This window comes from Rhinatrema bivittatum, chromosome 12, assembly GCF_901001135.1.
Source record: "Rhinatrema bivittatum chromosome 12, aRhiBiv1.1, whole genome shotgun sequence".
NCBI lineage: Eukaryota > Metazoa > Chordata > Amphibia > Gymnophiona > Rhinatrematidae > Rhinatrema > Rhinatrema bivittatum.
In genome coordinates, this window is record NC_042626.1 from 52,666,301 (window position 1) to 52,687,779 (window position 21,479).

Consider the following 21,479-nt stretch of genomic DNA (forward strand, 5'->3'; position numbering starts at 1 on the left):
TTCAGTCTTTCGTTATGCTTTTAATCAATGTCGAACACACATAAGGCATATGGTAGCATTAGGCAAGAAAGCATCACCTTCGATCCATGTAAACAGCAGTTGGCACAAATGCATTTTGTTCAACCGTTACACACACAAAAAGCAAGAATATACTTTTCTTCACACAAGGGTAACGTGAATCTTACTTTATAAGAAAGATGTGTCAAATGTCTGTATTTACTAAAGATTGGGGAGGGCGGTAAGAAATATTAGTGTCTTGTGGCAAATACAGGAGGGGAATCTGTCATCATTAAAAAAAGGATCCAGGACTCAAAATGTATTTTATATACTGAAGTGATCGAGAACTGGGCAGGAAAGCCAGCTGGTCCTTTGCCATCACCATGGTCTTGTGTACCAGAGTGTGGGTGGGTGGGTTTGTAGCAGTGTAAGGTAGGACCTTCTCTACACTGCCCCTCTCTCCCACCACCAGGCTTCCATATACAGTCACACCTTTTCAATAAGTGAAGACAGGGGCTGCACAGCCACCCACCGTCACAGGGCCTTTAGAAGCAGGCATTCCCAAGCCAGTGCAGGGGGCATTAGCAGAAATGTTTGTGCAAGCTACATCCGCCCCCACCCATCCAACCCCTTTAGTGCAGGAGATCAGTGGCAGGCTGCAGGATGGCATCCAACTTTATAAAAAAAAAAAGCTGACCAGTGACAGCAAAGAACACACACAGCTGCAGTGAAGAGCCCTTTCCCAGACCAGTTGGATAAAAGGTGTCAAAACCAGCCCAAGTCACATTCAAGAGCAGAGATTTTGTGAGTTCCTATTAAGCACCAGTGACACTCGACGTGCACTGGTTTCAGGCACATGCAGTGCCGAGCCAGTCGCCACTGTGGTCCTCAATATGATGCTAAGGCTACACAACGTGCTGGGAGCAGCTAACTGTAGACCATGAGATTTGTAAATCTGTTGGTCTTCAGGGCTGGGGCATAAGATTGCAGTTTAAGAACCAAGCCTTAGTCACAGGAGTGGCATGTGATTAAAAACAGAAACATGTGACCAAAACATATCAGAAATGCATAGATCATGAGCTAGGTTCTGAATTTAAATGAGTCAGCCCTGCCATAGAAGCCACAAGGGTCTTGTGAACAGGACTGACCAGTTCCACTTGGTGCATTTAACAAAAATGCACATTTCAGGCTATTAAGAGACTTGCTTCTCCTTACCGGGATGTGCTGGAGATGTACGGCCTGCTGAGTTTGCATGGACCCTAAAAGTTTCCTCCAGCTGGTTTTGAGGTTAGGGAGTAGAGCCAGGCTATGTTCTGGGTGTAGTGATTGGAAAAGCCTTTCAGCATCATACAACTGATAAGAAGCACATGTACTGCTAGAGGATCCTTTCCAAGACACTGTAAACACTTTCTGGATATTTTTGGCAAACAGGTAGCCAGTGCAATGAGGCTTTGGCAGGAGAGATGCTAATCATTTTCAAGTGATCTGGAGAAAGGCACTGGATTATAGTGTTTATAGGTATTGGGATACAGGTTCATGCACATGCTGAAGCACTGGCAGGTGCCCTACCTCCATGCTTTTTAAGGATTGGCCTTTCAAGTGAGATAAAGACTATTTTAAATTAAGGCACAGAGTTCCTCAGCTAGATTAAGTGGCTACTATTTGTATTTAAAAAATACCACTTCTAGTACCTCCCTACCTATCCTGAACGTCAGAGCTGCAAGCTTCAAACTAAACAGCTAAATTTGCATTGAAGATTGACAAACTAACCCGTGCAGGTTAGCAAAAAGTGAAATGTTGCTACAGGCAAATCAGCAGAAAGTTTGCAGGATGGGTTTAAAAGGGTTGGTGTGAAAGTTGCTGAGAAGCTGGTCCTGTTTGGCATCTACCCTAGAAATGCAGGGGCAAGAGAGAAGAGCCCTCAAGTCTAAAGGGTAGAGGGGGTAATAATTGATTTCAAATGTGGAAGGTGTGGGAAAGGTCAGGGTTACTCTTTACTACACTTTAAACTGCTTGGAGGCACTCAGACCACCACCAGAGCCTGCTAGGCCTCTGCAAAGGTATATACTGTCCCAGCTGTATGGCTAGAGGAGTAAGAGTATGAGCTCAGCTCTTTGTCCCAGAAGCTGCACCACCTCTATCTTGGGTGTTTTCAGCTTTAATAAAGCAAGGTCATGCACCCTTGAATCAAGTCACCTTCCCTGTTATTGTGGGTATGTAGCACAGTCAGTAAATGACACAAGTAACCCAACTACCATTATCCATCAGAAAGTAATGAAGGCTGATCACCCACTTTTACCCATTCTAGGCTAGGCATGGATGCCAATACTTGCCATAGTATTAGAGGTAGCCAAGCCCAGTACTTGTCTTTGCTTATAACCCAAATAGAGTAGCTCTTGCTATCAGAACTACTGTGCTTTGTTTTCATTCAAGAGCAGCTTCTCTCCCCCCCCCCCCCCACCAATGTTGCTATAGCCTGAAGCTCCCTTTTTTGCTATGGAGACCATTAAGTTACCACACTCAGCATTGTGTAGGTAGAGCTTTGGCTTAAGCTCTACCTCCATAACCCACTACCATCTTGACTATAGGAGCAGTGTGCATCTAGTGCACTGTTCCCAACCCTTTCCTGGGAGGTACACCTAAACCAGTTGGGTTGTCAGGATTTCCACAATCATATGCATGAGAGATTTGCCTACCCTGGCTCTCCCAGTGTATGCAAGGGTCATGCATATTCATTAAGGATCCCTTGAAAAACTCAACTGGTACCACCAGGTGAGAGTTGGGAAGACACTGATCTAGTTTACCTCATTAAGACCTGTTAAAATAGATGCAAGCTTCTGCAGAGGAAGTGTGGGAAGCTCAGATTGTGTGCACACCAACCCCAAACAGGCAAAAGATTAAAAGCAATGCCAACCTTCTAAAGAAGCATGAGCTAGAACAGCAGCACTTGCCAGCACCGAGGTACAAGGACAGCTCAAGAGCTTCATTGGAATCTGAATTTGAGGCAGAGACTAATGTTCTATGCTTGATCAGTTGCATTCTCTGCTGGTATTTTCCCTCATCTTGTTTCTTGTGAAGTGGTGTTGTCACATTGTGGCTAGCTTGTTCTTGTTTTAATCATGCCTCTTGACTACAGTATGGGATATAAGTATGTGGATAGTTTAATTCCAGTAATGTTTGGCACTTAGCCTTGCAAGTGTGCCAAGTCTGCAAGGTAACCAATGGACAAGAGCATGGCCCCAACAGTAAAAAGGATTTGGTCCTAGACTGCTCACCCACCCCATAATTGTAAATACCAGAGCCATGTTCAAGAGCACACATGTGCCAGCCATTCCTCATCTCCAGAACACAGTTAACAGGAGAGCAGATACTGAATGAAGGGCAGAAGTTGAGGGAGGGTAGGCAAGTTTGTTTATACACATTTCATGTCTTACCAAAGTGCCCTTGGACAATGCACACACTAAGTTCAGCCTGAAGGAAACTGATTCCAGGCACCCCCCAAACACAAAAAGCACAAACATACGAGTAAACATTTAACTGTTCCAGTCTCCCGGAGACAAGTCTTGGTTTTTCACAGAGACTTTAGAACTTCATTTACTAACCTTTTATGATCTAGGAAAAGATGGACAGATCACTTTGCCAAAAGGCTCAATAAGCTAGCTAGAGATGCCATGGCTTTGGATAGAAAGCCAGCTCTAAATTGAGGACTTGCTGGTCTTTGAAGAAGTTTGAATCTGTTGCAGTGAGAACAAGTCAGCTGAGGTTACCAGACCTCCCTATTATAGACTATTTATGAAAGCAAAAGACCCATTGTAACAATGAGCAGGCCTCCAAACTTTGGAAAATAGCCTTATGCACATTTTACTTGCATTGGAGAGCTCCCCCCCCTCTCAAATTTTCTCCAATTTTCCAACAAGCCCCAGAAGGATGTCTGGTGACCCCTCTCTCCTCACCACTTAGTTTCAAGGGTGCAGTTGCATATGCTTAATTCCAGGTCTCATTTAAATTTGTGGAGCAAATGCTACAAATTACTATTGCACTGCCAAGTCAAGGGCTGGAATATAGTTGGGAGAGGGGTTGAGAAAATACAGGAGAACCTTGACCAACAGATTCAAACAGAAGGAAAACACCAGCAAACAAGTCATGGAATGTAGATTTGTTTCAAAAATTCTTTATTTTTTTTTTTAAATATATTCTCTATTCAAATCAGCCACAGAAGGTCAATTAGATGCAGCTATGGCAAGTCAGTCAAGTTTTGGAATGTTCAGAAGTGTATACAGTTGACCTGTCCATTCCTAGGCCTTGAAAAACATTAGTAAAAAAAGACTGCAATCTCACAGGCCTGCTGCAGTAGAAGCCTCCCCCGCCCTCTAATTCCCCTCTTTAGTTTCTTCCTTCGGTGCTTCTGGAACCAGAATCACTTTCCCAACGTTCTTCTTGTCCTGCATCTGTCGCATGGCATCACCAACCTGAGAGAGAGAAGAGCATTCCATCAAATTTGTGGTGTAGAACATAAAACCGCAAAGCTCAATATAGATCCAGACAAGTTTTTCCAGCATTCGATTCTTGGTAAGGAGGTAAACATAGAAATGATGGCAGAAGACGACCAAATGGCCCATCTAGTCTGCCCAGCAAGCTTTCGTACTTATTGAAAGCATTTGCTTTACAACTTTTGCAATGTCAGGACACCAGGGGGTAGGAGGGGGCAGCCATCCTTAGTCACTGGCACTTATTAGAAAAAGGTACTTCACATACAAGTAGAGGCAATGAGAACATCCTAATTTTACCAGGGATGGAATCTGAAGCCTAGGACAGTATCAAACCATTTCTAGATTACTCCCTTGCCAATCTTTCAGGATATCCACAATGAATGATATAGTTCAGATAACCCCCCCAGCAATAGTTCAGGATATTGAGCCAATCCTAGAGTCTTATCAAGTGCTCAAGCCCTATTTACAAAATCTTAATTTCTCCATCCTACATCTCATGTGGGCATAGTCTTTAGGTCTAGCTTAGTGCTATCACCATAGGTTCTAAATGGTGAGCAAGAAACTCAACTAGGGAGATGTGGCTGCTTGGAGAGCAGGAAGCAAATTCTTTGGGTTGTGGGTGCTATTCAGAGTCAAACACCTTACAGCTGCAGAAGACATGTGTTGGGCACCATCATACCAAGAACTTATCAAAAGCAGAAGAGATGCCTGATGTACTATTTCATAAGTGTAATCTGTTTCTCTCCCCCTGAAAATTATAGCTTAATGACAAAGCTACTGAATTCAGTTCTTTTGCATTTTTTATACACAGTTGTTCATGCAATGCTAAAACCCTGGGCTTAATCCCCATCATGGTTTTAGTGTATGTATATGGGAGCAGAGATGCAAGGATTGCTTATAAGAACCACATGCCAATAACGCATAGGTCCCAGCTCAAGTGTGGATGACAGGAAATGCAATTTTACTATACAAGATCTTTGTATAGTACCAGGACATTTCTAAGACACAGTAAGATATGCCATATTGGGTTCAGACCAAGGGTCCATCAAGCCTGGTATCTGTTTCCAGTAGTGGCCAATCCAAGACACAAGTACCTGGCAAGTACCTAAACATTAAATAGATCCCATGCTAATGCCAGCAATAAGCAGTGACTGTTTCTCAGTTTATGGACTTCTCCAGGAAGTTATCCAAACTTTTTTAAACCCAAGTTATACTAACTGCCTAAACCACATCCTCTGACAAATTCCAGAAAGTTCTCCCCAATTTTAAATGTGCTATTTACTAGCTTCATGGAGTGCCCCTAGTCCTTGTATTATCTGAAAGTAAATAACTGATTCACATTCACCTGTTTCAATCCATTATAGACTTCTTATACCCCCCCTTCAGGAAATGGGGTGAGCCAGCATCATCCTCTCCCCCTTAGATGGCAGGGGTTCTCAAACCCATCCCTTCACCACCTAACTGGTCACATTTTCAGGAGTATCCATGAGATTGCATGTACCATCTCCATGAGATTCATTGTGGATATTCTGAAAACCCGACTAGCTAAGGTGTGTCACGAGGACTGGGGGTGAGAACCACAGCTTAAGCAGATCAGGGCAGTTCCTGTTTGGCTCCAGCACCCTAGCAGAGCACAGATCTCCAGAAGAGCAGCCAGCTGAGCCAATCATGTGACCCCCCCCAAGCTAGATGCAAAATATTTCTCCCTCAAACTCAGCAGATTGGATACTATGTCCTGCAGAGGGCAGCAAGGAGTCCACATCCATACAGGTTTCTGAAGGTGATACTTCTGTAAGCTCTTCTCTAAACTGAGAACGTTTTCTAAACAGGAAACCAGGGCAAGGAACATGCAGCTTACACAAAGCCATTACACTTCCCCTCCCTATGCATAAGCCCCCCAGGAAGCCAGTTTACAGTAGGATGTTCTTATGTATTCCAAAGCAGGAAAGCCCCTTAACTGTAAAGGGCACTCGACAGCAAGACCTCCAGTGAACAAGCTGGAGGATTTTCTGGGTTTTAAACTCAAGTAGACTAGACAGTTTGTGTCAACCTTCAAATGCTTGCTCAGTGAGCCTCAAACTGAACAAACCCACAGGGTGCGGGCCAGTGTACCTCAATCACTGTAAAGTGCTAGCTACCACTCATTTCCAAGTCAGAACAGCATCTAACCAACATCTTAGACACCAGAAGAGTCCGTTTATCCACAGCCAGTAAAGGATTCTGGACAAGCAGAGTCTGTACAAGTCATATGAAAGTGGAAGAGTGTTGTGATTTAGTTCAAACAGCTTTTGTATTCTATTCCAGAGCTGGACATCAGGTGATTGTCCTGGTCATTTTTGCTCCTTGTCCCATCAAACTGAAGGTTAATTCAGCCAGTGATCTATCTATTGGTGCAACTGGTTTAAGGGGGAAGTCAAGAGGCCTTTTACCTCTCCATGACAATTTACCCTCAAGCAACAGGAGCAAACGCCAGGATATGCATCCAGCAAAAGCACAAAAAACAGACAGCCTAGGACCAAACAGGTTCCACATTAAGATCTTGTTCCAAGCTTTGGCCTTGATCCTTCGTGTTCAGCTACTCAGCTCTACTGGAAACTGAAGCAGCACAAAGCCAGAGGCTTTCAGGAAGAGGGCAATATACAGGGTGCTAAGCTGCAACTGAGAGCAGCTTGTGGTAAGATGTACAGTCCCGCCAGCACTCCTGCAGCTGCAGAGAGCAGGGAGCAATGTGCTGCCAATTTGTTTTGTCAAAAACTGCTCTTGCCAGGTGTCCCTCTGCAAGACTTATGAAGGGGCTGTACAGATGTGCATTTAGTTTAGTAGCCACCACCCAGTCTTTTTTGGCAAGAGGGGGTTGCTAAAGTCAGTGTTGCTAGCCCTTCACTAACATTCTAGAGACAACGGTTCCAAAAAAACATTTTCCCTTCAAAAAAGCTTCATATGCAAGCTGCACAGTACAAGGACCTTGCCAGCAAACTAGACCCTGTGCCAAGTACATTCCAGAGGCCCAGCTTCCTTCAGGAGCTGCTGCAGATGATCCTGGAAGCTGGTGACGAGTCTTAGCTAGGAAGAGTGGGAGTAGCTGCTCCCCTACTAACCTCACCTCACCCTCAGGGGTCTGCCCAAAGTAGCAGTTACACACAGGGAGCGAGAGCTTTAGGAAGCAGTACACAAACTTGCAATTGTGTTTGACCTTCCCTTGTGCCTTCTTTGGATTTTTCCCCATTTTTGCTTATTCTGCTTGCACATTTAGTCCATGTTTGGATATATTGTCTTGCAATGGTTTTCCCCTCTTCCAATCTTGTGGAGTCAAGAGGTGGCCCTACTGCAGCAGGAAGCACCAATTGTAGGTGCCCAGGCACCTGGGAATTTCACCCCTGGTTACATATTATATGGGATGTGAACTAATGCGTGGCAGACATCAGTCACTGGTCAATGCATCTGAAAACTTATTGTAGATAGTCACATCAGTGACTGATGTCTGCCACGCATTAGTTCATGTTGCATTTGCTGTGTGTGCTGCTTACTCTGCCCCTTCTGTGTACATGTTATATGGCCCAGGGAACAGAGTCCACAAGCTCTGTATCAAGGTGTTCTCCCCATTGTAGCAGCATTTGACATTACAGTTCTGGTTTTCTATTCAGGGTATGGTCCCCCAAATCCTCAGCCATGTATAGGATCACAGGACCAGAGCCTGGACAGCTGGCAAGCGCATCTGCCTGAAATATGGGCTCCAGTCCTTTGTAAACTACCTTCAACCTTTGAATACTAGATTTATTATTTTTTTTAAGCCATTCAATCTGCCAAGTCTAAGTTTAGCTTCTCTGGTGAACTGAACATTGATAGTTTGGTTAAGTCAAGCCATAAAAACAGGGAGACACAGATTATACATTTTACAAAGGAAAGGCATGCATTTCTGTATTGTACCTCCACTTGTACTGAGCTTCGAATAAAAATTATTCTATTATCTGTGCATCTTTTGGGTCCTATCTGCTCAGTCTGAAAGTGTTTTACTGTTACTGCATACAAAATAAAGTACCTCTCAGACAATGATCTCCCTGTGTGGGATGTTCACTCCCGACATGTGCATGGCCATAGCTACTCAAACCCATCCTGGGGACCCTACAGCCAGTGGGGGTTTTCAGGATATGCAGACATTTGTATATACTAGGTTTCTAGCAAATGCAAGCATTTCTCATGCATTAATGCTGTAAATATGCAGATAATCCAATTGGCTGTGGTGTCCCTAGCTAGGACAGGCTTGGGAAACCCTGGGCTATGCCATTTTTACTCCTTTTTAAAGTGTTTAGAGACTGGCAGCTGTACATAGCTATGTACTTAGATTTAGCTCACTGCGAGTTATGCATTTTTCCATCACCGAAGTGTTTCTAATCTAAGTTTGTACCTCAGGCAATGGAAGATGAAGGGACTTGCCCTTCATCTGCTGGCAGCAGATTTGAACCTTTGCTACACCAATTCTTAGCCACTAGGCTACTCTATATTTAAACTGAGAAAGTTATTGTATGGGTTACTGAGTCAAGCTGTAAACATCCAGTATTTACAAAAATGCTCACTCCAAGCTAAACCCGACAGCAAGACCAAAGCCAGCTCCTGCTTTCAGGTCATGAGCCTGTCCACTGGATGTGGTAGAAGTGCCTCAGAGAGAGGGAGGATACCAAATTGCCACTGGCTATTTCCCCTCTTTAAAATACAGATTCCAAAGCTGGGTAGCCGCATACTAGGAACTTTTGTAGCCCAAGTTGGTTAAGCCCAGCTGATCCAGAGAATACAAGTCCAGTTACATGGGATATACACAGAGCTTAAGTTAGGCCCACTTGCTACCCCAGCACCTGAATTGGAAGTCAGTCTGGAGTAACACCCTAAAAAAAAACAAAACACAAAACTTAGATATTGAGTGTGCACCTGCCTTGCTTGAGATGACTCAAGCTAGAACTCTGGCATGATCACATTTGTTAGTTACCACTTGGGACTAGGAGATGAAGCTTCAGTAGTAAGGTTTCCTATAATATGGTCTACTTCAGGAGATGAAGAGTCACTTACCTTTTCAAAAGGCCACACACTGTCTATTTTGGGCTTTATCTTGCCTTGCTTGTACAGATTGACCAGACTGGCTACAACACTGCCAACGAGCTCCAGTTCTTCATCCAGGTAGCCAAGGTGGAAGCCACACACTGCTTTGTTGGCATGAATGAGCTGCATGGCATTAATGCTGAACTGGTTCCACCAGGTCTTTGCCAGGGCCATCAGGTTCTTCTTCTGGCCAGTAAGCAGATTGGCTGATCCTTTATTTAAAGAGAAGGGCCGTAAACATTGGGAATCAAACAGCACAGAAACTAAAAAAAGTGGCCAATGTCTGACTCATTTTGTGGAATTAACTGCTCATCTGTTAGCCTACAAAGGTTTCAGCAACCAAAAAGGGATGTGAATTGGGACCTCTTAGAGCCCAAGACAGGTAGTGTTATGAAAAACTGGTGCTTTCAGAAACTCATCTCCAAGCTACCGCTGTAGTGGTAATGGGAGACTTAAAGGAAGCCATCTGAAGTTGTTAGCATGCATTCAAGGGCTTCAGCACAAAGGCCGAATGTTATGCATTCAGCTGTTATCAGAAGCATGCTCATGTTACAATAGTGGCTCTATAACCGTGCATGAAACAATCTGGCATCGCATTTCTGCATATTACATCAGTCTGGCTGAGAGAGGGGGCCCGAGATGTTTCACTGCTGGAGGAGGATGGCTTTTGGTATGTTTCAAACCTCTCCACCCACACATCTTGCAAGAGCGCACAAATGCACCATTATGACAAAAGCACAGCCTGAACAATGCAAACACTGCCACTATGTAGCAACTGCTACATCAAGGACTCTATTTCCAGAAGGGAAGCCAGTTCAGATCTGCTTCAGCCTGCTTTACAAAAAGCTGTGGCCTAGTGGCTAGTGCAATGGGCTAAGAGCCAGGGTTCAAATCCCATCTCAACTCCCACCTGGCACTCCTTGTGACCTGTTGCGTCGGGCCGTGATTTAGGATTGCAAGGTCTGAGGCAGGACATATACCTGAGTTACTAAGAATGCTATAAGCCATCTGGATTGTTAATTGTAAAAAGTAGGCTAAAAAGCCAAATTCAGTGGATGGTTTTTGAACTGGAGGGTCAGCAGAAACTCCTGAATAGAAGTTAAGTCTCCTCCAATGATTTTTTTTTTGGAGGGGGCTCCTAGTAAGGCAAGACCAATACCAATGGGTAAAGAGGTGAAGCCTGTGAACTCAGCCATGCTAGACTTCCCACTTCATAAAACCACATTTGTTTGGGGCTCAGTGGTCAGTACACAGAGCTCAATTCAATAGGTCACCGAACTGATGGAAGAGCCCCTTGAGAGTTCCCCCGACGACCTCATGCATAGAGAAGCTGCAAAGCTGGTAGTATGGCCCAGTGTCACATCAAACAATCCCAACACACTTTTGGATTTATTGTCCTGTGCTATTCCACCATGGTCACGATGTGCAGTTTGTGCCATGCTCCAAGATCCTGTGGACAGATGCCAGAGATCTTATGGATGGTTGGCTGCCTCAAGACATTAACAGAATGGCTACATTACATGTCACTGCCCAGTGAGGCCCCTATAGAAGCTTTCAAGCTTGAAACAGCTGCTATACTGGATTCAAGAGCCACATGACATCTTAGTCTGAAACTTCATTTAACAACCTTACCATAGAGTATCACTTTTCCCATTGGCTTCAGCAGGTTAAATGCTTTGCACGTGTCCGACCCTCCTAGAGGATCCAAGACTATGTCGACCCCTAGAAAGGAGGAAAGCAAACTATTTGTATTTGCTGGAGATTTAAGACAGCAATAAGATTAAGCAAACAGCTGTAGCCCCATGCTGCAGATTCCCTCAGCCCCAGGCACAACTAATGCTGACAGGAAAAGCCTGAGTGAAAGTTAAAGTACTTTACCCTTATTTGAGCCTAATTTTGAAACGTGTTAGTTTATGGTGGGATACAATCAAGTTGCAAGTCATACCTAATGAGAAATTCAAGCAGCTTTAGACTCCGGGTAGCAGTTAGCATAATATATGGTTAACCCCAGCCCACTTATGTAGTTTCATGTTAAGTCACTACACCAGCAAGACTAGGGTCTGCTTCAAATTTCTTTATAGGATCTGTTCATGGTCTCTCCACCTTGCTCACATTAGCTACTGAGCTGCCTAGGAACAATGTTTCCCAACCAATGTGCCATAGCTGTGGAGCCCATCCCACAACTAGTCTTAAAAAAAAAAAAAAATCAGCGTCTGGGCGTAAGGGACAAAAACCCACTCCCATAATCCTTCAGCCACAGACCTAGCATGCATGTGCATGGCTGCTGACGACCATGTGGGTGCACATGCACAGCAGGGAGCAGACTCACAGCCACTGAGGGATCAGTCTCATGGCCTGCAGCCAACGGAAGCTGTAGGAGTTTCTGGGCTGCTAGGAAGAGGTAGGAGGTGACAGCTGTAAGAGGTAGAACATGACCACCACCATAAGAGGGGCACAATGTTACATTGCTCTACCTAGGACACTACAGACCCCTGTGCCAGCACTGCTGCTGGTGGTAGCTGAAGGCCAAGTGCACATTAATGAGCTGGGGCCAATGGGGTGTGTGTTGTGAGGAAGGGAAAGGAGGCAGGGGGTCTGGTGTGCCTTGGGCTGAAAGGTTGGGAAAAGACTGTTCTAGAAGCAACTCCTGCCATGGTTTCACAACTCCCAATACTAATGATCCTGCAACATCTTCCCTTCCACCTACACTAATCCTAGGATGTAAAAAAAGTCTACTGGCCTGTGCCATTACCTTCACAAGTTAAGAGGTCAACCCCCCTTTATAATATATACAGAATTCTCATTTGCATGAGACAGCATAAAATGCTTCTGCACAAGATGTTAAATCAAGAATAAAGTGACTCCCTTCAGCACATACACATCCTGCTGAAAGTCCGCTTACCTTTTGGAGCAATTTTCCGTACTTCATCTACATAGTCTGCTGTCCTGTAGTCAATAGGGTGAGCAACCCCATTCTCCTTCAGGGTTTCGTGCTTAGAACCAGAGGCTGTGCCAAAGATGGTCACGTTGTCCACAGTTTTACATAGCTGGACCGCTGCAGTCCCCACTCCACCTAGAAAAGCCATCAGGCAATGTAAAGACAAGTTTGTGGTTTCCACGGCATCCGGCACCCACTGGGCACAAACATTAGCTTACGGTTTATTGGAAACCGTCCATTAAAGCAGAAATCAGTCCACTAAAACATGACAGCACTTCGATACATCACTTACAGTATGCCAAGATAATGTATAATTCAGTACAACTCGTATGCTGAAATGCACCCTCTAGGCTGGAGACAGGTTTCCTGTCCTGTAGGAAGAGATTGCTCTGCTAGTAGCTGGCAGGCAGCAGTTCTTGCAGGGCATTTGACTCAAACTGTCAGATCGAGGAGATCTGCAGGTGCAGGTCACATGCCTTGTGCCAACTACTGATGCAGAGCCAGACACTAAACCAGGGGACCTCACTATTCTAGGAAGATGGATGGTGAGGGGATAATCAGCACGAAGAGATTCTGGTGTTTACTGCAAGGCAAGACCTGCAGTATCAGGCTGGTAGCATATCCTATGCTCAGTATGAACCAGAAGGGGTGCACGCTTTGCTCTGACAAAGATGAACCCTCTCCAAGTTGCTAGTAGAAGTGCGATCACGCGCTACAGTCGTACCTCCTAGCTACATCACTTCCTAGTCAGAGGACAGGCATGCATCCTGTTTGTGCCCTTTTTGGTTATGAGCAGCTTCCTGTGATAGCGTTACTCCTGACTGTGCTCTGGTTTTCAGAGTCACTTAGGTCAACTAGGAAAGTCTTCAAATTACTTGTCTAAAGAGAACAATGTACCAGATCAGGATCCTAGCAAGTATTTAGGATACCAAGAGAGGAACAAGTAGTGGAGGAAGTTCAAAGGACTATTGGGGCAAGTCCTAAGTCATCAAGGAAAGAAAGTTAGAAATGCAAACAAGTTTTGCTCCAAATCATTGCTAGGCACATGTACTTTCTAGGCTGGGTAGGCAGTGCTGTCTGCTGGCATGCAGAGGAGCTGGACTTCTGCACCCTGGGCCAGTCAGCTGGGGGTGCAGTGGAGGCTTTGATCATACCCCACTTTAGCAAGGGGTAACTTGTAATGTTTACTGTTTATTATGTTTTATGCTTTGTAATTCACTTAGAACAGTGTCTGGTAATTAGGCAGAACAGGCGTTCTTGTAAAGTGAAGGCCTCCTAGCTCTGTAGAGGCCAGTTCCAATTGAGCTGGAGTCTGAACAAAGAAGAAAGTGCTGGGCAAGAACCACTCTGCCATCCTCAAATCCATTGGTGAAACTTCACCCCTCCTGGAGTCAAGTCTGAGCAGGGACAGCCAGTGACCACAACAGGGTGGAGGCAGCTTGCAGTCAGTTCAAGGAGACTCATACTGTAGGTTGCGGGAGGCCATTTAGCTAGAGATAGCCTACCATCCCCCCCTTACAATAAGAGGCACTGGCAGACTGCACCGAGCATGCACTCTAGTACCCTCCCCACATCAGTTGCAAAAACTGAATTGCATTGGGTCACTGTTTTGGAAAGTCATCTGCTGTGCAAAAACAGACATGGATAAGGCATAGTTTATAGCATCTCAAAACAGGAAAAAAAAAAGCACAGAATAAGCCATAACACTTAAGACTTCTGCCCACTTGGCAATGGAGAGCAAGTCAGAGTGTCCATTCATAGAATAAAGCTCCTGCATTGCTTCATACCTGAAGTGAAGACCACTCTACCTCCCACAGTGCTCTGAGCAGCAACAGTCACTCAAATGTGATAATTATGAGGAGAGGGGGCATTCAGAAAGTGAGAGAATGGGTAAAAATTACAGTAGAGATGAGAAATTAGGAACACCGTTTAGAAAGTTCTACCTGGTAGTTTCCTCCTGCTGTTGGGTCTCAAGCTCAGAGCTGGCCTCTTGACAAGTCGCATGAGCCTTCGCTCAACTATTCAATGGAGGCAAGAGAGGGTGGGGTGGGTGAGCCTTGCTATTTTATATCCTCCAGCTCAACCAAATCTTCAATTGGGTTGGGAGATCTCATAAGCTGCAGCTCCTTCTGAAAGCCTGCTAGTGCAGTCCCAATGTCCAGCCACTGGATGTCACTATTGAGCAAGGGCTAGGATTTCTTCCCCCTGCCCATAGCATCTCCAGCCTGGCTAGGGAGCAACCAACCTCACCCAGGAACTAACCCAGGCCCTGCCCTCCCCCCCCCCCCAACACACACCAACTGGGGGTGTGCAGAACTGCCCTTGGGCCAGCTCTAGAAAGCCTTTGAAAGGAAGAGAATCCAATTCAAAACAAAAAAGTGCAGCCAAGAAAAACCAATGCAAAATTCTTCAGACCTGTTTAGATGCAGACTGTGCTGCTATACAGATTGCATGCACGGAGGCTGTACAGGCACACAGCTAATGGGAAGAGGAGAGCAGGTTTATAACAGCTGGCAATGGCTCCTTTACAGCACAAAACAGATCAGATCTGAGGGGGCATTCTTGCCCACACAATATGTTCAAAATACTAAATAGTTAAGTCAAACACTTTATAGCAATGCAGCCATCTGTCATGCTGCTTCCAATTCCAGGGCACACTGCTTGCTTCTCTTTGGAGGAACATCTGGCTTCAGTGATCAAGCAAAGATTTTTCAGCATCTGTCAGTGCTGAAAAGTGTTTACATTGTACCTGTAACAAAGTGGGAAGATATCCAAGCCTGTTCATTTCATTGTGCTTTGCAATCAGCTAATCTGTCACTCCCCTACCTGCTTTGATACGTAAAGGTGTGGTGCCAGCTAAAGTCACCCTTGAAAGCTTAGGAAAAACGATTGCAGGTCAGCCTAAACATAGTCCCTACCACACCATTAAAAAAAAGATAGGGGCCTGCATTTTCCAATGCCTTAATGCTACTGCTGCTGTTATTTGTGAGCTAGGATATTCCTATTCCAAGACCTCACTTTAAGGACTTCAGGTTCTCAGACTTGGGCCCTCCCCATCTTTATCTAGGGCAGTACAAGCCAGGGCTCTATAGAGGCCTCTCAGTAGCTGCTCAGGGGTTGCAAAGCTAGGGGGAACCAAAATGTTTTCCTGGTGTCACTTCATCCCAAGATGACCCAAAGCCTAGTATCTGTCTTGGACTTATTTATTTTGTATACCGACATTCGATCGAGATATCACATCGGTTTCCAGGTAACAGGCTGAATAGGGCGAGATCTGCCCTATTTTACATTTAACAAGATAACAATTAAACTATTGAAATAAAAAACATTGTAACATATGAATACAAATGAATGTGAGTATAAATTTGTAGCATATATCCTATATACAATATATACAGTATGACTTGGTTATGATTAGATCTAGTGTCAGAGGCTATGGAGTGAGAGGGAGGGAGTGGGAATGGGGTACGGGTGGTGAAAGGGGGGTGGTTGTGAGGGGGGGTGTTATGCGTTAGTGCATGTTAGGAGTCAAGTGGGAAGGTTTTCAAGAACATGCATTTGAGGAGGTTGGGAATCCGGAGGGAAGGCTTTCAAGAACAGCCATGTTATTGTATTACTGCAGAAGCTTGGCAGACTAGATGGATCATTTTGGTCCATCAGCTATCATTACTATGTTACTATGATAGGTTTGTCATTTTTTAGTGACTGTTCGAAAGGCTTCATAACCCAATGCTCAGAGCAGGCCTCCTGGATATTAAAGAAAAGCCCTACAAGTTAAGCCTTGAAAACTGAAGTGTCCCAGCACCAAGCCCATCTTCCCTGAAGCCCTTGGATCACCTGAGATGTGCAGATACGGGTTTGTATTTGAAGGGCTGCAGCAGCTCCCTCTCCTAACACTATGTGAAAGTGTCTTGCCATACAAGTTCAGGAAACATGGACTCTCTGTACTCTACTCTGACATTCCTAAAGTCACATGAAATGAGCAATTTTCAGCCTTTGATTCTTCTGTCATGAGGCAATAGCAAAGTAGAGTTTCAGAATGAAGGCAACTCTTGAAAGCCTAAAAGAAATTAATTGTAAGCTAGAAGGCCAAGTGCAAAGCTTCCTGCATTCTTTGCAATGAGAGGTGAAAAGACTTTATCCAGACACCATAGGTCTGTCCTGAAAAAAAAAAAAAGCTTGTTATACTAGAGAAATACAATCATTACCTGCTGCCATATGGATAAGAATGCTCTGACTAGGCCTGAGATGCCCGAAGTCAAAGAGGATCATGTAAGCAGTGATGTAGTTCACCAGGAAGGCAGCTGCTTCTTCAAAGCTCATTCCTTCGGGCATGATAAATGAATGGTCGGCTTTGATAACCACCACCTCCTGCCAGAGTCCTGCCCTGTTCAGCACCATCACCTTATCACCAACCTAAAAACCAGAGAGAGAGAGAGAGGAGCAGAAAAAGTTCATGTGAACATCCTGATGCAGAGTTCAGTCATTTCTGAAGACACCAAGTGCCTCATTACCAGAACAGTCAAGCTGAAATTGACATTCAGATAACCTCACCGAGTAAAGGTGGTGGTACTTGGAGCTGAAATGGTTAACTCACCTACCTTGTTTGAAAGTAGGTACAGGCCTCCCCACCCATAGATAAAATGGGAGGCACATCAGCTCGACTGACTGAAAAAACACCCAATGTACATCTACCTTAGAAGAAGTGGTTTCCCTGTCTTCCTAGAGAACATGGGGTCCTGATCCCCCATCCCGTTCAGTCCAAATGTTTCTATGTCTGCTGTCTTGTCTAGGCTGAGAGTCCACATCCTTCAACATTTTTTCTAAAAATGTATTGACCAGCATTGGCAGGCTAGATGGTCCTTGTCTGCCCAACTTCCACTACTATGTAGAAAGCTAGGAGAGCAGGCAGTCTAAAATGTCCACATCTTTTTGGAAGTGAGGCCATTCAAGACAGACATTACTTCCATAGGCCTCTCACTTCACAAATCTTACATGTTACAAAAAAAGATATAGGTATGTTTACTGAACTTTGTGGCACAGAATTTAAATTTCAGACTGCCAGGTCAGACCATCAGCCATGAGCTAAGCACCAGCAAGCATGGTAGCAGCTACTGCCATATACTGGAGAATTAATAGTTAAAGCCTAAATATATTCTAACCCTTCCAGCCATCTGCACCAACAGTACAAAGCATTTATGTCCCTTTCGGATAGATGCAGTTAAATACAAAGTTTAAGATGACCCTGAATGTTATGTGCAGATACTGGATACATCTTTATACAATTGAGCAGATCCTGCAATTTCAGCAAGAGGCCCTCTTAAAAGATACAATGGATGCAAAAATCAACGATTACTGGAGAGCAGATCTGAAGGTGGGCTTTTCCCTCCTAACATGTTTTTCAAAGCTCAGAAAAATTCTCCACTGCAGGTTGGCTTTAAAATTTGATCCAAAGGAAGTGCAAGATTGATAAAAACACCCACCCATTAGGAACACACGTTCAGCTAATCAGCTAAAACCCACCTCAGCGGCACTCCTATACAGTCAGTCATTTAGGATAAACTTCAACAGTTTCAAAGTTAATTAATTCTTCAATACTCAGAGGCAATCAGCATTTAGCTACCATCATTCAAGTCTCACTACTGGCCAGATTTGGCTGGATGCCCAGAGGTGAAAGACCATCCTTGTGGCCAGCCTAAGCCACCTAGCCCCTCTTCCACCCACCCAATAAAGCACACACTAAAGTGTAATTAAGCTGTCAGTAGTTTAACAATTCCTCAAAACGTGTAAAAGGCCTCCCCCCCCTCTCTGGCTTGCTGCCATTGGAAGGGTACAAATTCCCTGCTGGCAATTATCACTAAAGGCCCCTGAAACCCAGGAATAAGGGCCCCACCTGTTTCATGGCTGGTACCCATATGTGAGAAGAACCGAGCAATACTGTTTTAGGAGTGCACAAGGTCCTCTATAAGACTCAAATGTCAGTGCTCATCTATTTCCCACTGGCCATGGTTTGGACTAGGAGTGTGGCTCTCCTTTTCATCATTCATGAACTTGCTTGGTCAGCATGATGGCTGCATAGGAGTCCAGCAAGCAACTTATGGGGCAGAACTCTGGAGCTTGGGCCTTGAGAAGGGCTATCAAAAGCTGTGCTGGGTTTGCACCAAGAACCCTCAGATGACTGAACCTGACCATAATACCCTGGGGGGGGGGGGGGGGGGGAACATTTGAATACCTCCATGGAATAAATGTTCAGGCTGCAAAGTTTTTCCTTGCAGAAAAACAGATAGAGGTCCTGTCAGGGGGGAGCTGTTTGAAAATATTCTTATTCGGAAGGTGGCATATACATCAGTCTCCCAGTGGAGGTAAAACATTCAAGAGGAAGACAGATCAAGTGTTTATGGCATTGCTGCACCAAGTAGTGACACTGGGCAGAGACTACCTGGACCCATGGAGCCTCATCTGCCCTCATTCTATGAGATCTATTGTCTCCAGACTAAAACCAGTCTGAAGAGGAAAGAATTACTCTAGCTAATGACATACCTGCAAGTTGAATTAAGTTACAGAAAGCTGTAACCCCATCATGCACTTGAAAGTGAGTCACCTTTTGAAAAGCTCCAGGCCCTCAGCTGTTCAGCCTTAATCCACAGGAAAGTCTATGGATTTCAGTCCCCCACTTCCGATGCCATCATACATTGCTGCTTAAGTTGCCTTCTTTTCCTGTTTGGGTTGTGTGTAGGGGAGGGGGTTTTAGGTAGACCGAGATCTGTGCAATCCCATCAATTCCTGAACAAGAGAACCCCCACTAGTCACAGCCACTTGGCCAACAGCAGGCAGAAGTAGGACACCCACAATTCTGCACTCTGGCAGAGTTTCCCCCAGCCAGAGACCTAGCGCACTGGCATTCCTTCAGACCTGATCAGGTGTACTTTGGGAAAAAAAAAAAAAGTCACCACTGATGCCAGCACCCAGAAGCACCAGCAATGGCTCCTAACACATGTAGGAGCTCCTGACATGCACTGAGTTTCCTTCATAGCCAGAGGATGAGCCCCGGTATGTGGCAGTTAATGGGCAGCATGCAAGGCCTGGATAGCTGGGCCCTGATGTGCAACATGCTATGCACACAGCACCTTATTCCCTGCCCTGAACAGAGTCTCTCCAGCCTGTGAAGCCTAGCAAGAGTGATGCACTTGATCACTAATATGACTCCATGTTGGAGAGCAGCAGCCACTGGAGAGGCTCTAGAAGCCACACATGGCAGCGAGGGTAAACTGCTATCCAGAGTACACCAGCTTCTCCCTCCTCCTGCACGTGTTTGGAGGGAGCTGGTCCATTGATGAGGGTGCACATCTGGCCCTTCTCTCCCTGCAATTAAACATTGGGGGCTTTTCATGCTTCCCTTGCTCTTTGGCCATGAGTCCTCTCCCATGTCTACCACCTGTGCCATGAAGATTGGTGAGCAATACATTTGTTAATGTAGGCATGTCTCGGGCAACACTGCTCTAGAACATTCCAAGGAATCCACCTGAAACGTGGCAAGAATATCCATGGATGCCTGATCTAGCCTGCTCAGTGAGCGTCAGATCTGTTACTGGTACAATGGTTAAAAATGTAATCACCAAGTTGCGATCTGATTCTTTCTAAAGTGGGGAAATCCTACACAAAGGCATTGAAATGGTACAAAGCCATCGCTGCAGAAGATAAAGTGTTGAGGAGCCACTGCCTTCATGTTTTCTGGACAAGTTCCTTTGCTGTACAAGAATTGGGCACAGCCAGCTCTACTGGAGCAAGGTCACAGTGAAGTTGTAGGACCTCTGCTTAAGCAGAGGGAAAGTTCTCCCCAGATAATTCAGGTTTAACACCAGGGAGTGCAGACAAGAGGTGTCTGGTGGTGGGAGGGGAAGTCAAGTCGTTATCTAGGTTCAACATTTATATACTTAAAAACAAAACTGCAGTACATTTGAGAAAGTGCACCAGGAGTGTCAAGACTTGAGACTTTTACAAGTGTCCTTCATTCAGCTACAGATGCGTGTAGGACCTGCTTGGAGAAGTTGACCCAACAGCAGGAGTGGCTCAAAAGAACCAGCTGAGCCGAAATCCTCCATGCAAGCATACACTGCAAAAATAAAACAGAGTGCTATTACATCACCTTTTTACTATTTGGTCTCATTTGAGGCCAAACTCCTCACGTCCCACTTGGCACATATCCACCAAGCACTGGAGCTCTGCCCATCAGTCCTAGCCAAGCCATGAACTGCATCAGCAGAAACTATGCCCAGAAATGTTTTTTGCTAGTCAGATGACAGCCAAGTTATCTGCTTGGAGACTTAGATTAGGTAGGTTCTTGGTTTTAAGTTGTTAGAATCAGAAGATCTACTGTAATTTAAGTTTCATGGCACAGCTGTTCAGTGCTTAAGCTGCACTCAGTACTCTGAATCTGATAAGAACCTGGTTTAGGTCTCACTTATGAAAGATATGAATGTTTCATGAAAGGATGAGATCCCAAAAGAGAAAAAAAAAGTGCCCATCTAGCCAAACAATGAACCACACATACTGCAGTGATATTCACTCCCAGCCCTTGAGGCCTGCCAATAGGCTGGGTTTTCAGAATAACCCTAATGAATATGCATATTTGGATACAAGGAAGGCAGAGACAAGGAACTCATGCATATTCATTAGGGTTATTCTGAAAACTCAACCGCCTGGTGGCCCTTGAGGGCAGGAGTGAATGCCACTGATCTACTGGGACAAAAAGAAAGGGGAACTAAGAACGACACTCCAGAATCAGGCTAGTATTCAGAATTCACTGCCACTGTCTGGGATGGCAAATGGTTTCCTGTGCCTCAAGAGCCACCAATATGCATGAGGATATCCACAATTAATATGCATGAGGAATTTGCATGCAAGTCTCATGCACATTGGTTGCAGGTATCCTGAAAAATGTGACCAGTTTGTGGCTCCTGCAG

The 21,479-nt window shown here is 44.9% G+C and overlaps 1 protein-coding gene across 1 annotated transcript in view; it reads right to left on the reverse strand.

Annotated features, from left to right (window-relative positions):
* Positions 1–21,479, reverse strand: part of VAT1 (vesicle amine transport 1) — a 33,664-nt gene continuing 12,185 nt past the window's right edge. Inside the window, exons 2-6 of the mRNA XM_029572704.1 lie at positions 16,725–16,932; positions 12,481–12,651; positions 11,211–11,300; positions 9,549–9,790; positions 1–4,466 (exon numbers count right to left, since the gene is read on the reverse strand). Of these exons, the coding sequence (XP_029428564.1) occupies positions 4,368–4,466; positions 9,549–9,790; positions 11,211–11,300; positions 12,481–12,651; positions 16,725–16,932 (810 nt within the window). The 3' untranslated portion in view covers positions 1–4,367. The remainder of the gene's footprint in view (positions 4,467–9,548; positions 9,791–11,210; positions 11,301–12,480; positions 12,652–16,724; positions 16,933–21,479) is intronic.